Source organism: Rhinolophus hipposideros, assembly GCF_964194185.1.
Source record: "Rhinolophus hipposideros genome assembly, chromosome: 22".
Lineage (NCBI taxonomy): Eukaryota > Metazoa > Chordata > Mammalia > Chiroptera > Rhinolophidae > Rhinolophus > Rhinolophus hipposideros.
The window spans coordinates 15,325,772-15,345,350 of NC_138068.1; the positions used below are offsets into that span (position 1 = coordinate 15,325,772).

The 19,579-nt window shown below is 47.8% G+C and overlaps 1 protein-coding gene across 3 annotated transcripts in view; it reads left to right on the forward strand.

Moving 5' to 3' along the window:
- The window catches only part of CHD6 (chromodomain helicase DNA binding protein 6), a 181,936-nt gene extending 162,992 nt beyond the window's left edge, over positions 1 to 18,944 (forward strand). For 2 of the 3 annotated variants that reach the window (XM_081034142.1, XM_081034143.1), the window contains exons 31-37: positions 414 to 1,997; positions 3,861 to 4,012; positions 4,397 to 4,603; positions 5,612 to 6,064; positions 7,746 to 7,934; positions 8,901 to 9,020; positions 15,605 to 18,944. In XM_081034142.1, coding sequence (XP_080890268.1) covers positions 414 to 1,997; positions 3,861 to 4,012; positions 4,397 to 4,603; positions 5,612 to 6,064; positions 7,746 to 7,934; positions 8,901 to 9,020; positions 15,605 to 16,495 — 3,596 coding nt within the window. In that variant the 3' untranslated portion in view covers positions 16,496 to 18,944. The remainder of the gene's footprint in view (positions 1 to 413; positions 1,998 to 3,860; positions 4,013 to 4,396; positions 4,604 to 5,611; positions 6,065 to 7,745; positions 7,935 to 8,900; positions 9,021 to 15,604) is intronic. The other variant, XM_081034144.1, reaches the window with a different exon arrangement.
- The last annotated feature ends 635 nt before the right edge of the window (positions 18,945 to 19,579 follow it).

A 19,579-nucleotide genomic window follows, 5' to 3' on the forward strand; every position in this document is an offset into this window, starting at 1 on the left:
CCTGGAATTGAATCCTGGTTCTGCCATCTTGAGCGAGTTAGCTTATCTGAACCTGTTTCCTCATCTGTAAACCAAGGACGATGTTGGCATATCATAGAATTTTTCTGAGAACTAAATATCCTGTATGACACTCCCAGCGTACAGGGCAAACAGTGCATGCTTATTGAATGGGAACTCATATTATTTCCAGAACTGAAGTTCTCATGCTCTCCTTTTACCCTCATTGGTCTGTCCTTGTTTCATAAACACCTTGCATTCTCTTCTAGCTTTTCATTTTAGCAGGGACACACACACCTGAGATTGCTGTGCTGAGGAACCAGGGAACTAAACCGTAAGAGCAAAGAGCAGGCACTCAGGTGGGCGGCGAGCACCCGAGGGCTACCTGAAGTGATCGCTCTGTGTTTGCCTTGCAGGTCCCCCAGATCCCACCATCTACATTGAACCCATCACTGAGGAACGGGCTGCAAGAACTTTGTACCGCATTGAACTGTTACGGAAGGTCCGAGAGCAGGTGCTGAGGTGTCCGCAGCTGCACGAACGCCTCCAGCTGTGCAGGCCCAGCCTGTACCTCCCAGTGTGGTGGGAGTGTGGGAAGCATGATCGTGACCTGCTCATCGGTACCGCCAAACACGGGCTCAACCGCACCGATTACCACGTCATGACTGACCCCCAGCTGTCCTTCCTGGACGCCTATAGAAACTATGCCCAGCATAAAAGACCTGACACCCAGGCACCAGAAAGCCTCTGTTGCCTTTACCAGACCAACTCCAAACTATATGAATCTCTTGCATATACTCAAATGAGCAGGACTTCAGAGGCCCTTGAAAATGAACCTGAGAATCTCGGGAAAATAGAAGGTAGAGATGATCATCTCGGCCCACCTGGGGGCAGCTTATCTGATATGACTTGTGAAAACTTTATTTCTAAAGTGCAGGATGTCATTTCCATCACCCATGATGAAAGTCTGCTGCCTGAGTCCTTGGAGAACATGATATATGGGAGGAAGAGACTCAGCCGAGAGCCAGGCTCTTTTCCAGAGAGCCCAAGGACCAATCCAGAATCCAGTAGAGACGCCGTTGCCATCTCAGCAAGCAAAGATGGGCACTGCCAGCCTGGCGGCCCCGAGGCACAAATAGCTACCGGCCCCTCACTTATGGATAGTTTAGAAGCAGGAGTAGCCCAAATGAACATCAAAAATGGAAAACATTTGTTGATGTCTCTTCCAAAGGAAGGGGACCTGTGCTGCAGTGAGGCAGGGCAGAGACCTGACAGCATCGGGCAGTTAGAAGCCACGTGCTTGGCTGCTGCTTCCTTGGATCAAGGAAATGAAAGTGGGTTTGTAGATATGTGTAATCTTAGTGTCTGTGACGCCAAAAGAAACCTGTCATCAGAGCAGCAGTTGATTGACTTATTAGAAAACAAAAGGTTAGAAAGTCATTTGATTTTGAGTCAGAACCACAGTGATGAGGACGAGGAAGAGGAGGAAGCTGAGGAGGAAAGCTTGGACGTGGCAGCAGGCGTGAGGGGAACGCCGCAGGGTTTGCCTCTGACCGAGCCCGCTGCTAATACCCCAAGGGCACAGCGCCGAGGCCTCCATGTCGATGGAAGCAGGGGAGGCAGCCTGGAGGCTGGGAGCCAGAACCCCAGGCTGCAGGGGGCTTTTCCTCAGGCAGTCTGTCCGTGCCACTGCAAACACACGGAGAGGTGGGCGCGTGGCCTCGACAAGGATGAGTTTGAAGTGGAGAAGCCCAAGGGTTACAACCCAGACCTGTACAAAAGCAAAACTAACAACATCACACTGGAGGGTGAGCTCACTGCTATTCCCTCAGATCCGTTTCAAGTAAAGCATGAACTTTTAAGAGAACCTTGGAAAGAAAGTACAGAAGGGAAAAAAGGTTTCCCTACATATCCTCCAGAAGGAAATGAGCTCAAGTCAGAAGACACGGATTTTGAAAGTAAAGATGATTATGATAGAGATGGAAACTGCCATAGTCAAGGTACAGTATGTGGGATCTTGCATTTTGGGTAAGCCAGTTCTTACGTGACAGAGTGGGAGTGGGAGGGGAAGTTCTAAGAGTTTCATGGCTTCTGAAATGGACCTGCCTACACAGCGTGTGTTTCAAACCAAAGATCCCAGGCCCTTGTCTGAAAACGAGCCAGAGTCGCTTAACTCTGGTCATTCCAGAAAATTGAGGAGGATTGTAGACAATCATTGCACCTTTGCTGCATTGGTGTGACTGGGGCAGGCACTGTGTGCTTTTTATACGATGGATGGCGTCGAGGGGAAGTAATTTGTTCTTCCACTAGATAAAGCGCTTCAAACTCGGAGTACAACAGCAGAACCCAGGGAACCTCAGAATCCTGCAACGTGACATAGGTGTGATTTCTCAGGAATCCCACAAAAACATGAATAAATGTGATCTTTATTAAGGTGAACAAAGTTAGCACCATTTATTCACGTTATTGTCAAAACCCTGTGATGTAATTAATGTTGGTGCATTTGGTTTCGATTCCTTGTAGTAACTCAAGAGAAATTAAAATAAAATTACAGGTAACTCAACAGAAATACAAATAGATTTGATCTTTTTATCAACAGGGAAATCTTACATAAAGATTCAAGTTAGAAGGAATTTTAAAATGTTAAGAATCTAGATGACCCTGAGGTTTTTATTTGCTTTGCAGGGATATAAATACAATGATTACCTAACCTTTGGTTTTAGTCGTTGTGATGACAAGACTTCTTGGGAAGTCTTCGGAACCCAAATTAAACTGTACACACGAGCTAGGATAAGAACAGAGAAGCTGAGCTGAGGGTAGCTTGTAACACCAGCTGACCCAGAAGGAGCCCGCCTACTGCCCTGCCCCTCGTCGTCCTCACCCCAGGCCGTGAAGGACGGCTGCCGTGTGCTGAATTATAAAACCCGCTTTGCTTTTTGAACCCTGGAGTAGAGAAACATGACCAAACAATCAGTTCTTGGAAACCCAGAGTACAGGAGTACAAGTCAGATGAGTACAGGCTGTAGAAGAGTGTGGTTCAGAAAAGAACTGATCTTTCCCTGATGTCGTTTGGTGGCAGTGTCAGCCCTGCCAAGTTGGGATGGAAGGTGGCAGTGAACTTGATAAGCTTTGGAGAGTTTGCACATACTTGTGGATAGGTATCCCTTGCAGCAGTGCTTTTAAAATCACCTCTGAAGGGATCCCCCACACATATGCGATGTGGAGGAGGGAGGGCAGGGAGGCCCTCTCTGTGTCTGAGATTAGAAATCTACAGCTGAGGGAGCAGTAATTGGCACAGCTCAGTGCCAGCCCCCAGATCTCCTGGCTCCTTTTCCAGGGTTGTCTCTCACACAGCGTTTTGCTTTTTCTGAAAACTTAAATCCAACTCCTCTGCTTAAAACCTTTCAGTGGTGCTCCCCCTCGGGTCTAGACTGAACCTTTCAGTGGTGCTCCCCCTCGGGTCTAGACAATCTTTCATTGGTGCTCCCCATCGTCTCCAGACTGAACCTTTCATTGGTGCTCCCCATCGGGTCTAGACTGAACCTTTCAGTGGTGCTCCCCCTCGGGTCTAGACAATCTTTCAGTGGTGCTCCCCATCAGCTCCAGACTGAACCTTTCAGTGGTGCTCCCCATAATTGTTTTTGTGGGGTGTGGATGCAAACTCTTACCGGATGACTTGTGTTGGTGGCCCTAGAGCAGGATCCACCTTTATGGATTAACTGTTGTGGTTGTTCTGGAAATAGAAGGTATGGTAATTAATACTCGATTTAAAATGAATTAGCACGGAAATCAGATGTCCTGACCTTTCATATCACAACTGTCTCTCAAGTATTTTATTTCATTTTTTTAACCTTTCTTCCCAGAGTATCCAGGGAAATACTCTGAGGAGGAGAGCAAGAGCTCACCCCCGGGCGTCGCGGGAGACCTTGGGGATGAGCTGCAGGAGCCCCGCGCCCCCACCATTGCTCAGCTGCTCCAGGAGAAAACCCTTTATTCCTTCTCTGAGTGGCCAAAGGTACCTCCCGGAGCTTTCATTCTTCACCCAAACCAGTCTCAGATTTGAATCTTTTATTTTCACTTTTCAGAGTATTTCTGAGTAACGTTTCAGAGAAATGTTTACTATCTTTAAAAGGTATTAGTATTGTAACCTTTGAACGTTAAAGCTATATGCACAATGGACAGGCGTGTCCATTGTCTTCACATTTATAGCACTGTGGCTTTCATTTTCATTGTCCACACTACGGAAATTTATCTTAAGGCTTATAAAAGTAGTACATTTGAATGTGCTCTTTTCTGTCGGCTGCTTCTGGTTAGAAAACTAGACCCTTGATGTCAAGGGACTTTGTGAGTTTGGGTAACTTGGTACATATCCCTCCGAGCTTTTGTCCTTATTTTATAGGACCGGGTGATAATCAACCGCCTCGATAACATCTGCCACGTGGTGTTAGAGGGGAAGTGGCCCTCCAGCCAGCAGTACGAGCCCTCGGGCACACTGCCCACCCCTGTGTTGGCCAGCAGTGCTGGTTCTCGGAGCAGCCTCTCGGAGCCAGACGCATCGGAGCACGGCTTCAGCAGTGGAGCAGCGCTGGCGGCCCAGATCCAGAAGGTGAGGCCGTGACAGTGGTGCTGACCATGGAACACAGGATGGGGGACACTTGGTTCTTCTCATCTGAGTCATTCATTCCAACAAATATTTACTGTATGGATAGGACTGGTTGGTTTTGGGGGGTTTTTTTGGTAGTGCCATTAGTGTTAGTTGAGGAATTGGGATTTTATCCTGTACAGGGCAGAGAGCTGTTCAACATTTTAGAGCAGGGAACTGCATGATGAAAGCAGGGTGTTGTTGGAGTGGTATGCAGGTTCGTGGGAGAGGAGAGTCAGGAAAGAAGAGTGCCTCAAAAGCTGGGGGGCCAAGTGGGCATCTGATGAAGGGATAAGGTTCTCGACTAGGTTAGTGGCAGAGTGGATAAGAGAGGGGAGGAGTTGGCAGCCATAAGTTGATGACTGATTAATATATAAGGAAAGGGAGGCAAAAAGGGACCGTATGTTCCACAGTTGGCGGGCTGAGAGAATGATGGCAGCTGATAGAAATCAGGGAAATCAAAGCAGGAATGAGTTGTATAAACTCCAACTTGAAAGTCAAGATTAATTGAGATACGTTGTTAACACACTGACCCTCAACTTGACTGGACATTGGAATCCACTAGGGATCTTAAAAAGCTGTTGATTTTGATTGAAGGGGTCTGGGGTGTGGACTGAGTATTGGAATTTTGTTTTTTTAACTTCCAAATTGATTCTGATGTACAGCTGACCTTGAGATTCCCTAAATTATAATCTTACAATTCTTAAGTGTAGTTTGTGGAACAGCATCTTACATAGCGTGTGGAAATCTGTTAGAAATGCAGAATCTCAGGCCCACTGAAGTAGAATCTGCATTTTTAACAAGCTGTCAAGCTGATGGGGTACTAAAGTTTGAGAAGGCCTGAGTTAGAAGAACTTGTAAGAAGATGATTAGAAGTCATACTCGGCCCAAGGAAGTCAGGACTGGAGAAAGAGCTGGCATTCAGCCACAGAAGTGGCTTTCCAACCTCTCTTGCCACGTGTGTGTTCACAGGACAGCTTCTTGGCTCCCGTATTCACAAAGGATGAACAGAAGCACAGGCGTCCTTACGAGTTCGAGGTGGAGAGGGATACAAAGGCTCGGAGCCTGGAACAGTTCTCTGCCACCCATGGGCACCCTCCCATCGTCCTCAATGGCTGGCATGGGGAGTCAGCGATAGACCTCTCCTGCACATCTGAGGGGTCCCCAGGAGCTACATCCCCTTTCCCAGTGAGTGCCAGCACCCCTAAGATTGGGGCCATCAGTTCACTTCAAGGAGCCCTTGGCATGGACTTGTCTGGGATTCTACAAGCTGGCCTGATCCATCCGGTGACCGGGCAGATCGTGAACGGAAGCCTGAGAAGAGATGACGCTGCCACGAGGAGGCGGAGAGGGAGACGGAAACATGTGGAAGGAGGGATGGACCTCATCTTTTTGAAGGATCAAACACTTCAGGCAGGAATCTTGGTGGGTATATGAGGCCATTAAGTAAAAATATTGACCTTTCTGCATGGAGCAACAAACACCTCTTCCTCAGTCACACAATTTTTTGGTTTGTGGAACTTCTATCCCTATTTCAATTGTCCTACTTATTTTCGTTATGTTTTCATTATGTTCTCGTTATAAGTTGCCCTCAATCTTTTCTAGAAGTATAGGTAATATTAACCCATGAAGGGCCCTACTTGGCGTGCAGTCTGGAAAAATGACAGGAGGTCTTGCCATTTCTAATAGACACGACCGAAATCCTCCATTGTTTTGGAGGAGCCCCTGGTGACTGAAGGAGCCAAGCAACACGTGATTTTGTGACAGGGTCAGCAGGCTTTCCAGCAGCTGGGGTTTGGGCGGAGCAACAGGAGCCAGGACTTCGGAATGTTGATCCTGGCTCTGCTGGGTGGCACTGGGCACGCCACGGAGCCTCCCTGTGCTCCTGGAAGGTGGGGGGGTGGGAGGGGGCACAGCATCTGCTGCAGAGGGTGCTGTGAGGATTCATCAAGGTCACACTATGACATTCTAAACTCAGAGGACATCATTATAACAACAGAAAAGGTGCACCAGCCAAGAGAAATCCCCTTAGACTTTGCTTCAGGTGTCAAAGACCGCTGACTTTTTTTTTTTTTTTGGTTTTTCACACTGACTGATATTTGAGCTCTAAAACAGGAATCACATTTCACGTTTCTTGTTTTAAAAGGAATAGTAATGACCAGTATTTGTTGAGTGCTTATGTGTGCCAGGCACTGTGTTTTGGCTTTTATGTGATTGTCCTGTGTGAGCCTCACCACGACCCTGTGAAGGTGTCCTTGTTATTCCCATTTTATAGATGAGGAAACTGAGGCTTACAAGCATTAAATAAGATGCCGAAGATAGTCCAGCTAGTAAGTGCAAATCAGGGAACCAAACCAAGGATTTTGTTCTCTAGAACTTGAGAGCTTTAGGACTAGGCTGTATTGCTTGGGATATGTCTTCCTCTTAGACTTTATGTATAATTTGGGAAGCTGACGTGGCCGGTTCTTGCCCTGCCTGATTCTGCAGGATTTAAGAAGGTTTGTCTCATTTTTCAGAGGTCTGAAGCCATAGCTTCTCTGTAATGATCATAGAATTCCATTGAAATGACTGATAAAAATTTTTCCTTGGCCTCAGGGTATTTTTTTTTAATGGGTTACACAAACACTTATTTAGCATTGACAATGTACTTCAACAGCAGGCCTGGTTATAGGGTTTGGGATCACGGAGACGAGTAAGACAGGCATTCAAACTGTAGAGGGAAATAGGTAAGTCAATTGCAGTGAGGCATTTTTTGTTCAATGAAAAACCTGTGAAGAGTGCTATGGGGAACCCGACATGGGGTGGCCAGTGTTGCCTGGGGCTGTCAGTGACAACGGAGGTGACACCAGACCTGAGTAGATATGATGGCGTTCAAGTCTGCCGAGTAGACAGGAAGGGGAGAGGAGCACTCAGGTCGGGGGAACACCCAGCACACGCAGAGCTTCTGTGTGGGCCACTGGCGTGTGTGGAATTCTTCCTCAAGCAGAGTCCTCTGCAGCTGCAAGTAGACAGGAAGATTCAAAGAACACCTGAGGTGTTTTCCTTCTAGAAACTAGTTTTCATTCTGTCGTGATTAACTGCACGTCCTTGTTTTCCCTTCGTCCAGGAAGTCCATGAAGACCCAGGGCAGGCCCCCCTGGGCACCTCCCAACCTGAAGGGCCAGTGCCAGCCCCTTCGGCCCCCGAGCCCACTTCAGCAGCCGGCAGCCAGGCTAAGGCTATTCCTAGCAAGAGTCTGCTTGACTGGCTGAGGCAGCAGGCCGACTACTCCTTAGAAGTTCCTGCCTTTGGAGCAGTAAGTGATTGTTGGGGCTACCTGAGACTGCTGTTTACTTCCTGCTAACTTGCTGCCATTTTTTGACACAGAACGTGTTCAGGAAGGCCGGGAAGTTGGGAGAATTCTATCAACTGAGAACATCATTTGAAAGTTTAAAAAAAAAAAAAAAATTACAGCCCATGTCAGAACACTGTGCCAAGAAATAGACATGTGAAATCTTAGGAGGACAGAACTGGCCTAAACTCAGCCCCCTTTTCCCCCAGAATTACCTACAATGTCATAGGCTCACAGAGAAATCTTAAGGTTGCATCAACACTGCCACTTCATCACAATATCCCTATGTGTTTTCAAGTTAACACATTAGCTCTTTGCTGGCAGGGATGTCTATTCTTAGTTGTACAGTTGACTGCGTTGGGACTTTCCCTCAAGCCCTCTTACTGCCTTTGTCCTAAGTCCTTCCGATTAGAAATCGGTAGGAGAGGGCTGCTGAGCTCAGATGCCTTTCTTGGCTTTCTTTCCTCATTTGCTCGTCTGCCCACCGCCATCTCTGTCCTGGGTACATCTAGCTAATGCAAAATGGAGGTCGAGAGCTCACAAGAAAAGGAGGGGAATGTACTCACAGAAACACATAATCTAACAACAGAGCCCGCCGGGTGGGTTCCAGTGGAAGGAAAAGAGAGAAAGTGATGAAGAAAAGGCTAGGGATTAAGCAGTGCGCTGAGAAAGTGCTGGGTCAGCCCAGAGTTCCCGTCGGGAGGCTCAGGAAGCCCACACAGTGTGTTTTCCAGCTGCTACAGAAATGCTGTTGCTTCAAGGAGAGCGCGTAGGTGAGAGGCAGGTGGCTATTTCCTTCGGCATAACCTGACCAGATCATGTCAGAGGGCCATGAATGAGGGAAGAGCAAAACCAGCTGAAAAGCACTACCCTTATCAGAAGAATCAGTGCCAGAATGTTTTGTAATGTCGGTTTCCATTTGCCTCCTAGAATTTTTCAGACAAACCAAAGCAGAGGAGACCACGCTGTAAGGAACCTGGAAAATTAGATGTCAATTCCCTGAGCACAGAAGAGAGGGTTCCTGCTGTCCCCAAGGAGCCAGGACTGAGGGTAAGGAAGAGGGACGTGTCCCTGTGGAGCCCAGCCTTGTACTCGAGAGGAAAGTCCACTGGGAAGTGGGTTTCCCAGACGTTTCCAGGAGGACGAGTGGCCATCATGGGAAGTTTTAGGTGGTGATAAGTGGGGCTGGGGCGTCTTGAGCAGCCGTATGACTTCCTGTAGTCATTTGCTTTCAACCTAACCTCAAGAACTTCTGGTTTGTTTGTACTTAAACCATTCCCAAAAGCTTGATATTTTCCCCCCCTTTGTGTTGAGTTCAGGGGAAAGCTACCTCACCTCATCAGGAGTCTGTTGCCAGTGTTTAACAAACTTCATTATTGGAAATTTTCATTTTCTAATCTCAGCTTTTCTGGCTACCATTTAAGACATTTCCTCCTAGCCCATCCTCACTAGCAATGGAAAACAGCTGAGTCCAAACAGAGCTCTTTTCCTATTACAGAATCATGAGCCTGGAAGAGACTTCAAAGTCATCTGCAAAATACTTCTGTTATAACAAGTAGGGGTTAATTATAGTTTACAGATGAGTACATTTGGAATAGAAAATTCATAACCTCTAGGGGGCAGTAATCACATTTCAACCTGAAGATGTGTTGAGCTTGGGCAAATTATACATAAATATGTTTTTAACCTCCTGAAAGTGCGTTCTGCCCAAATGGGGAGCTTCTGAGGCTCTGCATGGGACTCTGCTCTCCTGGGTCGCCCCCTGAACTCGTAGGCTTTCCTGAATGCCTTCTCGCTAGTGCTCTGCCAGCTGCGGCTTGTCCTGGGGTATGAGTTCCCTTTTAGTGAAACTGCCTGGATGTGATTTCTCTTCTTTGCTCCAAAAGACCACCCACCCTAGTCATTTCCTCCTTCTCCTCCTCCTCCTCCTCCTCCTCATGAGGAAGGAAGTTTTTATTTAATGTTCTCAAGGAACTTGTTACTGATTTTGTCACCTGGCTGATTACTCTTTTTTCTAGCAGCTCTACAGAGTTGCTCTCCCATCTCCATCCACTGCAGCCACTGTGGGAGCGAGGCCTGGCCCAGTCCTGGTGGGGAGGGCGGCTTATTGAAGGTTTATCACATTGGGAAAGCTGCCCCCTCCAACTCTTTATTCTCAGAAAGTATTCCCCCTACCCCTTTGCTGAGACCCACTGTATTCTACGACCTGGTTTCCTCTTCGGGTTTTGTCCCGTCTGTCTTTCTCAACCCCTCATGCGCCATCCCACTTTTGCTCTTGTCTTTGCACTCGGCATCAGCCCGTAGAGACCTCCATCTCTTGCTTTGTTGCAGGCTCTGAGCTCTTGGTTTAAAGACTTGTCAGAAAAACCGTGTGGTTTCCCCCTTGGCTTTCTCATGTCTTTCTGCACATCTAACAATTTCCCTCATGTTCTCTGGAAATTAATGTGCAGAAGTCCCCACAGACACTGACCCCTTGCCAGAAAACCCATTTCTAAGCTGTTCTTGCGAGTCAGCCTCTTACCAGAGATGCACTTTCCCTCCTTCGTTAAATAAACACAGCCCCTGCCTCGGAGGTCCTTTTCCCGCCGGAAGGCGAGAACAGGAAGGGCTCATCCACTTGGTTAGACGACCAGTCATCCGTGACGTCCACTCATCACGGCAGCTGGGCCTTCCCTACCAGGCAGAGCCGGCACGGCCCTGACAGCAACGCTCTGCTTGGCTCCGGGAGAGCCCTTCTCGACTGTGTAACCATGTCTCCCCAGGCTCCTCCGGGGACAGGAGCCCTCTAGGTGTGCTGTACTGTCTCCCATAGAGACCCCAACTCTTCTTCTGGAAACAGACTCAGATCCCACCAGGAACCTCTTCCTTCTTTCTGCCCCTTCTGTTCTGTGTGCCATGGCTCAGCTGCGGCCACAGACGCGGCCTCACACACGCTGCAGTAGGCCGGGGCTTCGCCTCTCAGAAGGCACAGTGCAGAGTGGTAGCTCATTCAATGTATGTATGCACACATGCACACTTCTTGTGTTTCATATGTGTAAGTTACATTTGTTTTACATTATAGACAAACGTGTGTGTATAGTTTTTTGTTCGTTTCTTACTGAGCCATTTGAAAGTAAATTACAGACATGACACATCACCCCTAAAGACTTCAGCGTGCGTTTCGTGTTTTTCCATAGAACCATTACATTATCGCACGTGTGAATATTAATAATATCTACTATCAAGTCCACATTCAGATTTCCCCAGTTGTCCCAAAAATGTTTTTTAGAGCTAGTTTTTGTTTTGTTTTGTTTTGTTGTGTTTTTAGGATGTTTTTCAGTTAGGATCCACGTACTGCATTTGGTTGTTAGGTCTCTTGCCACTCAGTGGCTGTCTGTCAGTCAACCTACTAACCTTCCTGGGAGGAATAGGGACATTTCAGTTACTACCTTCTTCTCCACCTTTGCCCAGGAGTTAAGTTTTAGAGTTAGTATTCACAAGCTTTGGAATAAATGCTACCAGGCATTAATGAAGAAAGATGTCCTTATCGGGTTGGAATGCCCATGTAATCATCTGGAAAAGCAACTTTGCCTCCAGGGTTGCTTAATGTCTGCCTGTCCTTTTCCTTGCTCTCCTTGCCCTCTCCCCAGGCCTCCCCTGGAAGAGGAAGCAGGTTTGCTCCCAGGGTATAATTACCAGGAGGGAGAGCTGCCAAAGCCCGAGTTGGCCGCTGTGTGTGGTCTCAGAGCTGCTGGGAGGGGCATCTGACAAGGGTGGGCAGCAGCTGGGTGGCTAGAGCAACTCCCTCCCACCTCCCACAGGAAGTGGTGAGAGCCGACTTCCTCTGCCAGCACACCTCTTGCTTTGCTGTAGATGAAGAACTGTTCTCTTCACGCCTAGGGCCCTTGCTGCTGCTCTCCCAGGCTGAAGGGGAGAAGGCAGCCAGCCTGTGCCTTCTTGGCAAGTTCCCAGTTCTGAAAGGGCTCAGCATTCTCTCTGCTTCAGTGGCTCCCAACAAGGGCAGGAAAGGGATATTTTTGGATATCCTGATGCCTGAGGAGTGCAACTTGAACTCAGTGGGCAGGGCCAGAGAGACCACAGGTCCCGCAGGATGCAGGTTGTCTGAAGTGCGGTGTCCAGTCCTGATGCCCCGATGAGCTCAAAATAAAGTATGTTCAAGAACGTCGGATTTATAGAAAGTTGTTTGGAAATAAGGTGGAGGCATTATTCATCAAGCTCTGGGTTTGTTTTCTTCCCAACAGAAAGACTTCTAAGATCGAACATGCCCTCCCACCACAGAGTTATGAGGGACATTTGTGGGTATAAAGGAAGAAGACTGCTCATCCCCACCCCCCGCCCCCCAGCACCTTTCCCTGGCTCTTGCTGTGGGTGGGCTGCTGGAAGGAGGGCTTGGAAAGCTTTGTGGTCGAGCTGTGGTTGGCCTGGCCAGGGCCCTGGGCTGAGGTGGTATACCCAACAGGGGCCCGAGACTGAGTGGTATAGTCCAGAATGAGGCGATTTTCCTTAATGGGCTCAAATAGACTGGTGAGAAATTATGCTTTAGCCTCGCCCCAATCCATCAAGGCCTACTACCTATCTGGTTGAGAAACAGGAACCAGGCAGGAATTGCTCCCCAAGGAATTATCCCGAGAACCAGAGTGAGGAGTGAGCAGTTGCCCTGCACACTCTGGGACAATCCAGCCACGCAGATCACAGGTGGCTGGTCACGTGTGAGAACAAAAGGCAGGTGTGGTGTGGTACATGCAAAGAGCCCGAGGCTGGGGCCACGGGCCTGGCCACCTGTGCCCCCGGCGCAAATCCCTGCCCCTCTCAATTTGTAAGAAAGGAGGAGGACTAAACATGAGAGTATCAGAGATTTCTCCCTCTTCTGCTCTTTTGAGAAGAGTTTTCTCCTCAGGCAAACAGAGTTGACCATCACAATGCTTTTTGCCTATGGTGACCTGGTTTTTCGTTAACATCCTTTGGGAAACAAATGTAAGCCTTCAAAAACGACATTATTTCTGGGGACTTGGAAACATTCAAATGTGAGTTCTGCACGTGTCTGAATCTGTAACTCCCTGTAAAATGGCTGTGATGATAGTGAGTCTGCAGATCGGTGTGGTGGTGACTTGCAGTAACGCAGTGCCTGACGTGGCTAAGTGCTTACTCGATGGCACGGTCACTCCTGCTCCTCTTCCTGTTACCACCACCCCCTTCATGAGCACCGCTGACAGCATTCCCCCTGCCGCTGACAGTCCCCACTGCCCTGGGCACCAGAGCCTCTGCTGTTCTCCCTTGGGAGCCCACCACAACACGTGTGTACTCACAGCTCCCTGAGAACCTGAACCAGTGTCACCCATGATCCCCGTCTCCACGACTGCCCCGTAAGCAAAGATCTGTTGGGTTTTCTAAGGATTTGGCATAACAGTTAAGGGAGAACAGAGGTAGTGGACGAAATGGAAACGCCAGAACAACTGCATTCAAGTTCAAAGTAGGCGTCCTTGGGAAGGGTGAAAAGAGGTTTCTTAACTGCTTTCATGCCTGGTTGCGAGTCTCAGCCCTTAAACAGCCTTAGCTTCCCTGACTTCTTTCTCCACATTCTCTAGGACTCGTGGCCCTAATAAAAGGGTTTATCTGGCTCTTCTTGTGTCTCTTGGTGAGCCCTGTACTTTCTTTCTTGCTCCGAGTGTGCTTTCCTGAGGAGTGGGTCCCTGCCTCTGAGCCTCGGACGCAGGAGGCTGTGGGCTGGTGGCGTCTCAGCTGCTTCTTGCCAATTCCTGCTCCCTACTCACTCCAGACTTGCAGGAAGGGAAGGTGTTTACACAGATGCCTGAGAATCCTGAAAAGGCAGCAGAAGCAGCCAGAGAGAAGCGTGGGCTCCTCCAGCATCCCAGAGGCCAGGCCACAGATCCCCCGAGGCTGCTCTGAATGTTTGTAGCCTCACCATTGCTCTGATCAGAGAAGGTGGTAGAAGAACACCAGCTTTGTGACAGAACCGCAGGGAGGAGAAGCCGGGCCAGTTAGAGCTGCTTCCCTTCAGTGTGGCTCGGAAAGGGTGATGGCTCCCCAGGGACCCACCCGCAAACGGCTTTTTCTTTGTGCTCCTCTGTACCAAAAGGCTGAGGCTGCTTCACAACAGAGGCAGAATTATCTTGGTGCATGGACATGCATCACCTTGATAAGCTAAACAATAGCAGTGAGGTGGGGGCCTGGGGGCGTTTCAGACACTGAGGCCTGAAAGAAATGTCCCCTCCTTTCTGTGGGGAAAACCTTTCTTTATATGGGGATTATTCTTGCCATTTTTGAAGCACAAGCAGAGTTAGATACATCATAATTGCACTGGTTGGTTTAATTCTCTCTGCAACCACACTGAGCTCCAGGAGAGCAGGCTCTCGCTGCATCCTCCTTGCCCCCCGCGGAGCCCCTGAGCCAGTCACAGGAAGGAGTGTGTGGCGACAGCAAGCACTCCCAGGAGGACGCTTTCTAACCACCACGCTGCCTGCCACTCACTGATACATTAAAGCAGGAGTCTCTCCTCTGAGCTGCTCTGTGCTCGGTCATTCAGATGTGTCGTGGTGAAGTGTTCAGATGTGTGGTGCCAGGTGAGCTGTGCTCTGCACGTGCAGCTGCACGTCTCAGCTACCGTCAGTCAGGTCATTACACACAGAACAGAAATGCTTAATTCTAATGCTCCACTGAGGAAGAAAACTGGAGAGCCAACCTCTAAACAGGAAAAGTAGATGGTCTCCCTCGAGGGAAACCGGATCATCACTTATTTTTGATGCATTTCCCCAATGATATTCAAGAATACTTTCATTTCCTCAACAAACACGTAGGCGTGTCAGACTCCTTGCCCTCCAGGAGCTCATGATCCGGAGGGGAGTTTTAATAGTGTCCCTTCAGTGGGACTTCTTCCTGTGGGTCAGGTAATGTATTAAACACTTCACTTTCAGTATCCCTGCCAGACAGATGTCGTCCTTTCTCACCAGTTCTGACGTTAACTGACTCGGCCCGAGTCCCACAGCTAGGGGGTTACAGAGTCAGGGTGGAAAGTCAGGTTTGCTGCTCCCAAACCCTGTCTTACCTACTCTGCTTCATGGCTGCAGTTGAAAACCTTCCCGTGTCACGAGAAAGACAGATGTTGGGATCTGGTCAAGGGATTGCAGCCACAAGTCTTAACTGCTCGCTTCAGCAGTACGAATACTCGAATACTAAAGTTGGAACGATTCAGAGGTTACATGACCCCTACACAAGAATGACTCGCAAATTCGTGAAGCGTTCCATATGTTTTTTACATTGTATAGCCAAACCCGATAAAATGTTATGTCAATTATCACACCTCAGTCAGGTTTTTTAAGAATCTTGCCTAAGACCTGGGCGTCTTTAGCTCTGGTCTCCCGTTCCCAGCACTCTGGCAGCTTCTCCACAGGCTGGACACACCTTCGCACGATAGCATGTTGGAGGCTCTATCGGTGGCGACAGGCTCTCGGCCTCTGAGGGAGAAACCTTTAGGTGCAGTTAGAGCTGTCACTCCGGGCGGGTGGGCAGGAGGCGTCCTTCGAGGAGCTGGGACAGGGCGGCCAGGGCAGGACCCCTGGCTGATGGCCTGCCATCCCGTAACCTTCAGCATTTTGTGTTTCTTTGTCCTTTGTCAGGGCTTTCTCCCAGAAAACAAGTTCAATCACACCCTGACTGAGCCCGTTCTTCGCGATGCGGGTCCTCGCAGGAGGGGGAGGAGGCCTCGGAGCGAGCTCCTGAAAGCTCCCGCCATTGTGGCGGACTCTCCCTCTGGAATGGGGCCACTGTTCATGAATGGACTGATTGCTGGGATGGACCTGGTAGGACTTCAGAACATGAGAAATATGCCAGGCATCCCCCTCACGGGGCTGGTGGGGTTCCCGGCCGGCTTTGCCACAATGCCCACAGGTGAAGAGGTCAAAAGCACCTTGAGCATGCTGCCCATGATGCTGCCGGGAATGGCCGCCGTGCCCCAGATGTTTGGTGTTGGGGGACTCCTCAATGCCCCCATGGCAACTACCTGCACTTCGACTGCTCCAGCGCCTCTGTCAAGCACAACGAAAAGTGGTACTTCAGTGACCGAAAAGACTGCAGAAGACAAGCCAAGTAGCCATGATGTCAAAACAGACACTTTAGCTGAAGACAAGCCTGGTCCTAGTCCATATTCTGACCAGTCCGAACCTGCAATAACTACAAGTAGTCCTGTGGCTTTTAACCCATTTCTCATCCCAGGAGTGTCTCCCGGACTCATTTACCCATCTATGTTTCTCTCCCCTGGCATGGGCATGGCTCTGCCAGCCATGCAGCACGCCAGACACTCTGAAATAGCAGCGCTGGAGAACCAGAAGAGGAAGAAGAAGAAAACAAAAGGGGACAACCCGAACCCCAACCCGGAGCCTGCTCCTGGGTCAGAAAGGGAGCCCGGCAGTGATGAGAACTGCCCCGAGCCCAGGGCACCTGTGCCCTCAGATAGAGAACATGCGGCACTGGACGGGGGCCTCAAAGACTCCAACAGTGACACCAATTAGAACTTTTTCATTTAAGAAATGATGTGACTTGTAAGTTTCTTATCCCATAAAGGTTTGTTACTTCCCTCACTTCACCTTCATAAGAACCTGTGTTTCTTTCCATAAGTAATATCCCTTCCCTAGTTTCCTGTCTGAGAACTATGGTAACAGATGTCGATAGTTGCAGGGTCTTGCCACTTCATTAGCTAAGTGTCGACCTACTCGAGGAGGCACAGATTTCTCGTTCTGTTATCCAGTTGTTCATTCCAGCAGTCGTAGTTAATACAGTACTTGGTGACACGCCCTACCCCCTTCTCTTCCAAGTTTCCCACTTATTTGAGGAGGAAAAATGGCATAAGAAAGCTGTCTAGGGATTTACCATTGAAGGGCCGAAGAGCAGACGTAGAGTAGCTCTTTTTTTCCATGAGCTTTGTTGAATGGGAAGAATGTAACGGGAACCAAAAAGCACAGAAAAAGGAAGTGCTGGTGCATCTTTTTTAGTTAAAGTATGTCCCTATTTTATCATAATTACTAAATGAGTAGTATAGACAGAAGTATATAACTAATGGTTGAAAATGCATATATTCATTTCTTTATAAAACAAAAACCTTACTTGTAGTAATATAACTTCCCCCTTCATGGTTTTTCAGACACTTGCAGCAAGAATACTGACTAGGCATTATTTTCTACGTAGGTATTCTCTCTCTCCCAAGTTAGAAGATGATTCTCGGTACGAGAAAGCTTTACACACCTCGAGTTGTTGCCGGCGACGAGTGGACGAGGGGCTCACCCTCGTGGATCTGCACGCCTCACAAGCACACAACGAGCATTCCGCTCACCTCATTCTCTTAAGAATTGCTCTAGCCACTCCCGGGGCCTTGGTGGGTTTTTATTTTGTGCTTTCCTTCACCAAGAATCGAGCTCTTTCTGGAGCCTGCAAGAAAAGAGTCACTCAACACTTTTACACTAGGTCCTTTTGTCAAAGTTATTTGAGGTTGTCAAAACATGTATGCCACCTTTTATAACACAACTGTGAAAAGTTTTTTTTTCCTTCTCTCTGTTTTTTTTCTCCATTCGGCTTATATTTTCCAGTTGGACCCCGATTCCAAATCATCGTTAGTCGAGACTGTTGTAAGTTAACCTATTGCTCCCTTCTCCCTCAGCTTCCCGAGCGGGGAAGAACCTGCCCGAGTGGCACTTCAGCCCATTTTTTTTTGGCCTTCCCACTCGTGTTCCATTCCTTCTGGTGATCTTACTCGTTCCTGACAGTTCATACTCTGAGACTTGAAATAAGCTCATGGTTCAGTACTCCGGGGGCACAGGGCTGTGCAGGACCGTTGGACACGTTAGAAGTGTTACTAGTACCAGTTTCACATTTTTGTTGTCACAATTTACTGTATTTTTTACTTTTTCTGTTAAAGTTTTGCTAATTTATCAGAAGGTCCAAACGTTTGACATAACTATTTCAGTTTGCATTATTTATTTATGATGCTTTTGTCATTGTCTTTTATACATTTGGGATTATAAATTATGTAAATGTTAAAATGAGCATCTCAAAGAAGTCTGTTAAATCGTAACTGAAAAAAAAAATCAATCAGATGTATTGTCAAAAAAGTGGAGTCCCCGTTTTATGAATCAGAGAGATAAATCAGAAATTCTATAACTGATCATATGAGAAGAAAGAATCCAGTAATTGAACAAATCCTATTTAATGACATCTTTGTAGCATAGATGGTCTGTAATGCTGACAACAGATTTCTTAGAAATGCTGCTCTCTCTATTTAACTAACATTTTGTTCAGTTTTGCCTCCAGTGGAAGCAGAAAGGGTTTTTTCAGCTGTTAAATCCTAAAAATCAATATAATTTATTTATGTAAAAAAAAAATCACTCAATCGATATATTTTTGAACCTTTTAAGTACTAATTTTCTTTTTATCGAGTAGAAAAAAAAGATGTATTTGCCCTAAATCCTTAAAATACAAATGCTATAAAAATTCATGTATCTTGAAAGCCTTACTGCAAATGAGTATTATAGACATCCAGCAGAGCCTGGGTTTTCTTTGTCGTCGTCATTGTTGTTTTGTATGGAAAAGCTGCTTTCCCCAGGTTCCACTTAGAACCTCCAGTAGGTCACAGGGTTCAATATGGATATGATTTAAAAACCCACCAGCATGTTAAATCTCTTGTTATAGCTTATCGAACCTGTATGTTAACTCTCTGGGTGTTTAGGCTTCTATTGGACTGCTATTGTGTCCCTGTTTGCGAATGAAAATGACACTTTGTGGATTATTTGCTCTGTAAGGCATAAGTGCTTCTTAATGATTATTTTGACGTTTCCAAGAGCAAAAGCCAAATTTAAACTCTCTTCAGCAAACTTGAGCCTTTTCATCGAATTCCATGTCACTCACAGCCATCACTTCCCCTGATCGTTCTTCACCCCATGTCTTACATAATAAATTGTCTGTGGTCTTGATCCTGGATTGAAAAACAAAAAACAAAAAACTGAAAAGTCACATTTGTACGTGAGGACGTCAGTGGCACTTGGATGTCTGTTGCAGCCTGGGCATTTTCTGAATGAATCATCTGCACACAGGAATCCAGTCTTTCTTAGGTGCACCCATTGGGGGCTTGTTAACTATTCATTCAGAACGGTTGACTGGACCTGTCTCTCGACCTACCAGAGCACCTGGTTAAAGCAGGTGCCATAAAAGGGAATGCAGCACAGCTTCCCAGACTCAGAGCCTCGTCCCTAAGCCCATTCCAGAAGTCCACCTCCAGTCACACACCTGGGACAGCAGAGGGCAACTAGACTTCTGTGGGTTGGAGCAGGTCCGTAAAACAGGTGCCTCTGGATCCGACATCCTTAAGACCTGTTCAGAGCTTCGGGTCCTTAGCTTTGGGAAGCATCGCTGCTCAGACCCCAGAAGGGCTGTGTCAGAAATTATCAGTGAGGCTGGCAGGACAGTGCTGAAGTCGCCGTAGGACTGAGAGCAGCAGATGTCCCCCTCTTCATTACTGGGTCCCTAGTAGGTACCAATAGATGGTGGATGAATAGCCTGGAGGATGGGTGGGGTATTTTTCGATAAAGCCCTCGAGTTCTCTGCTA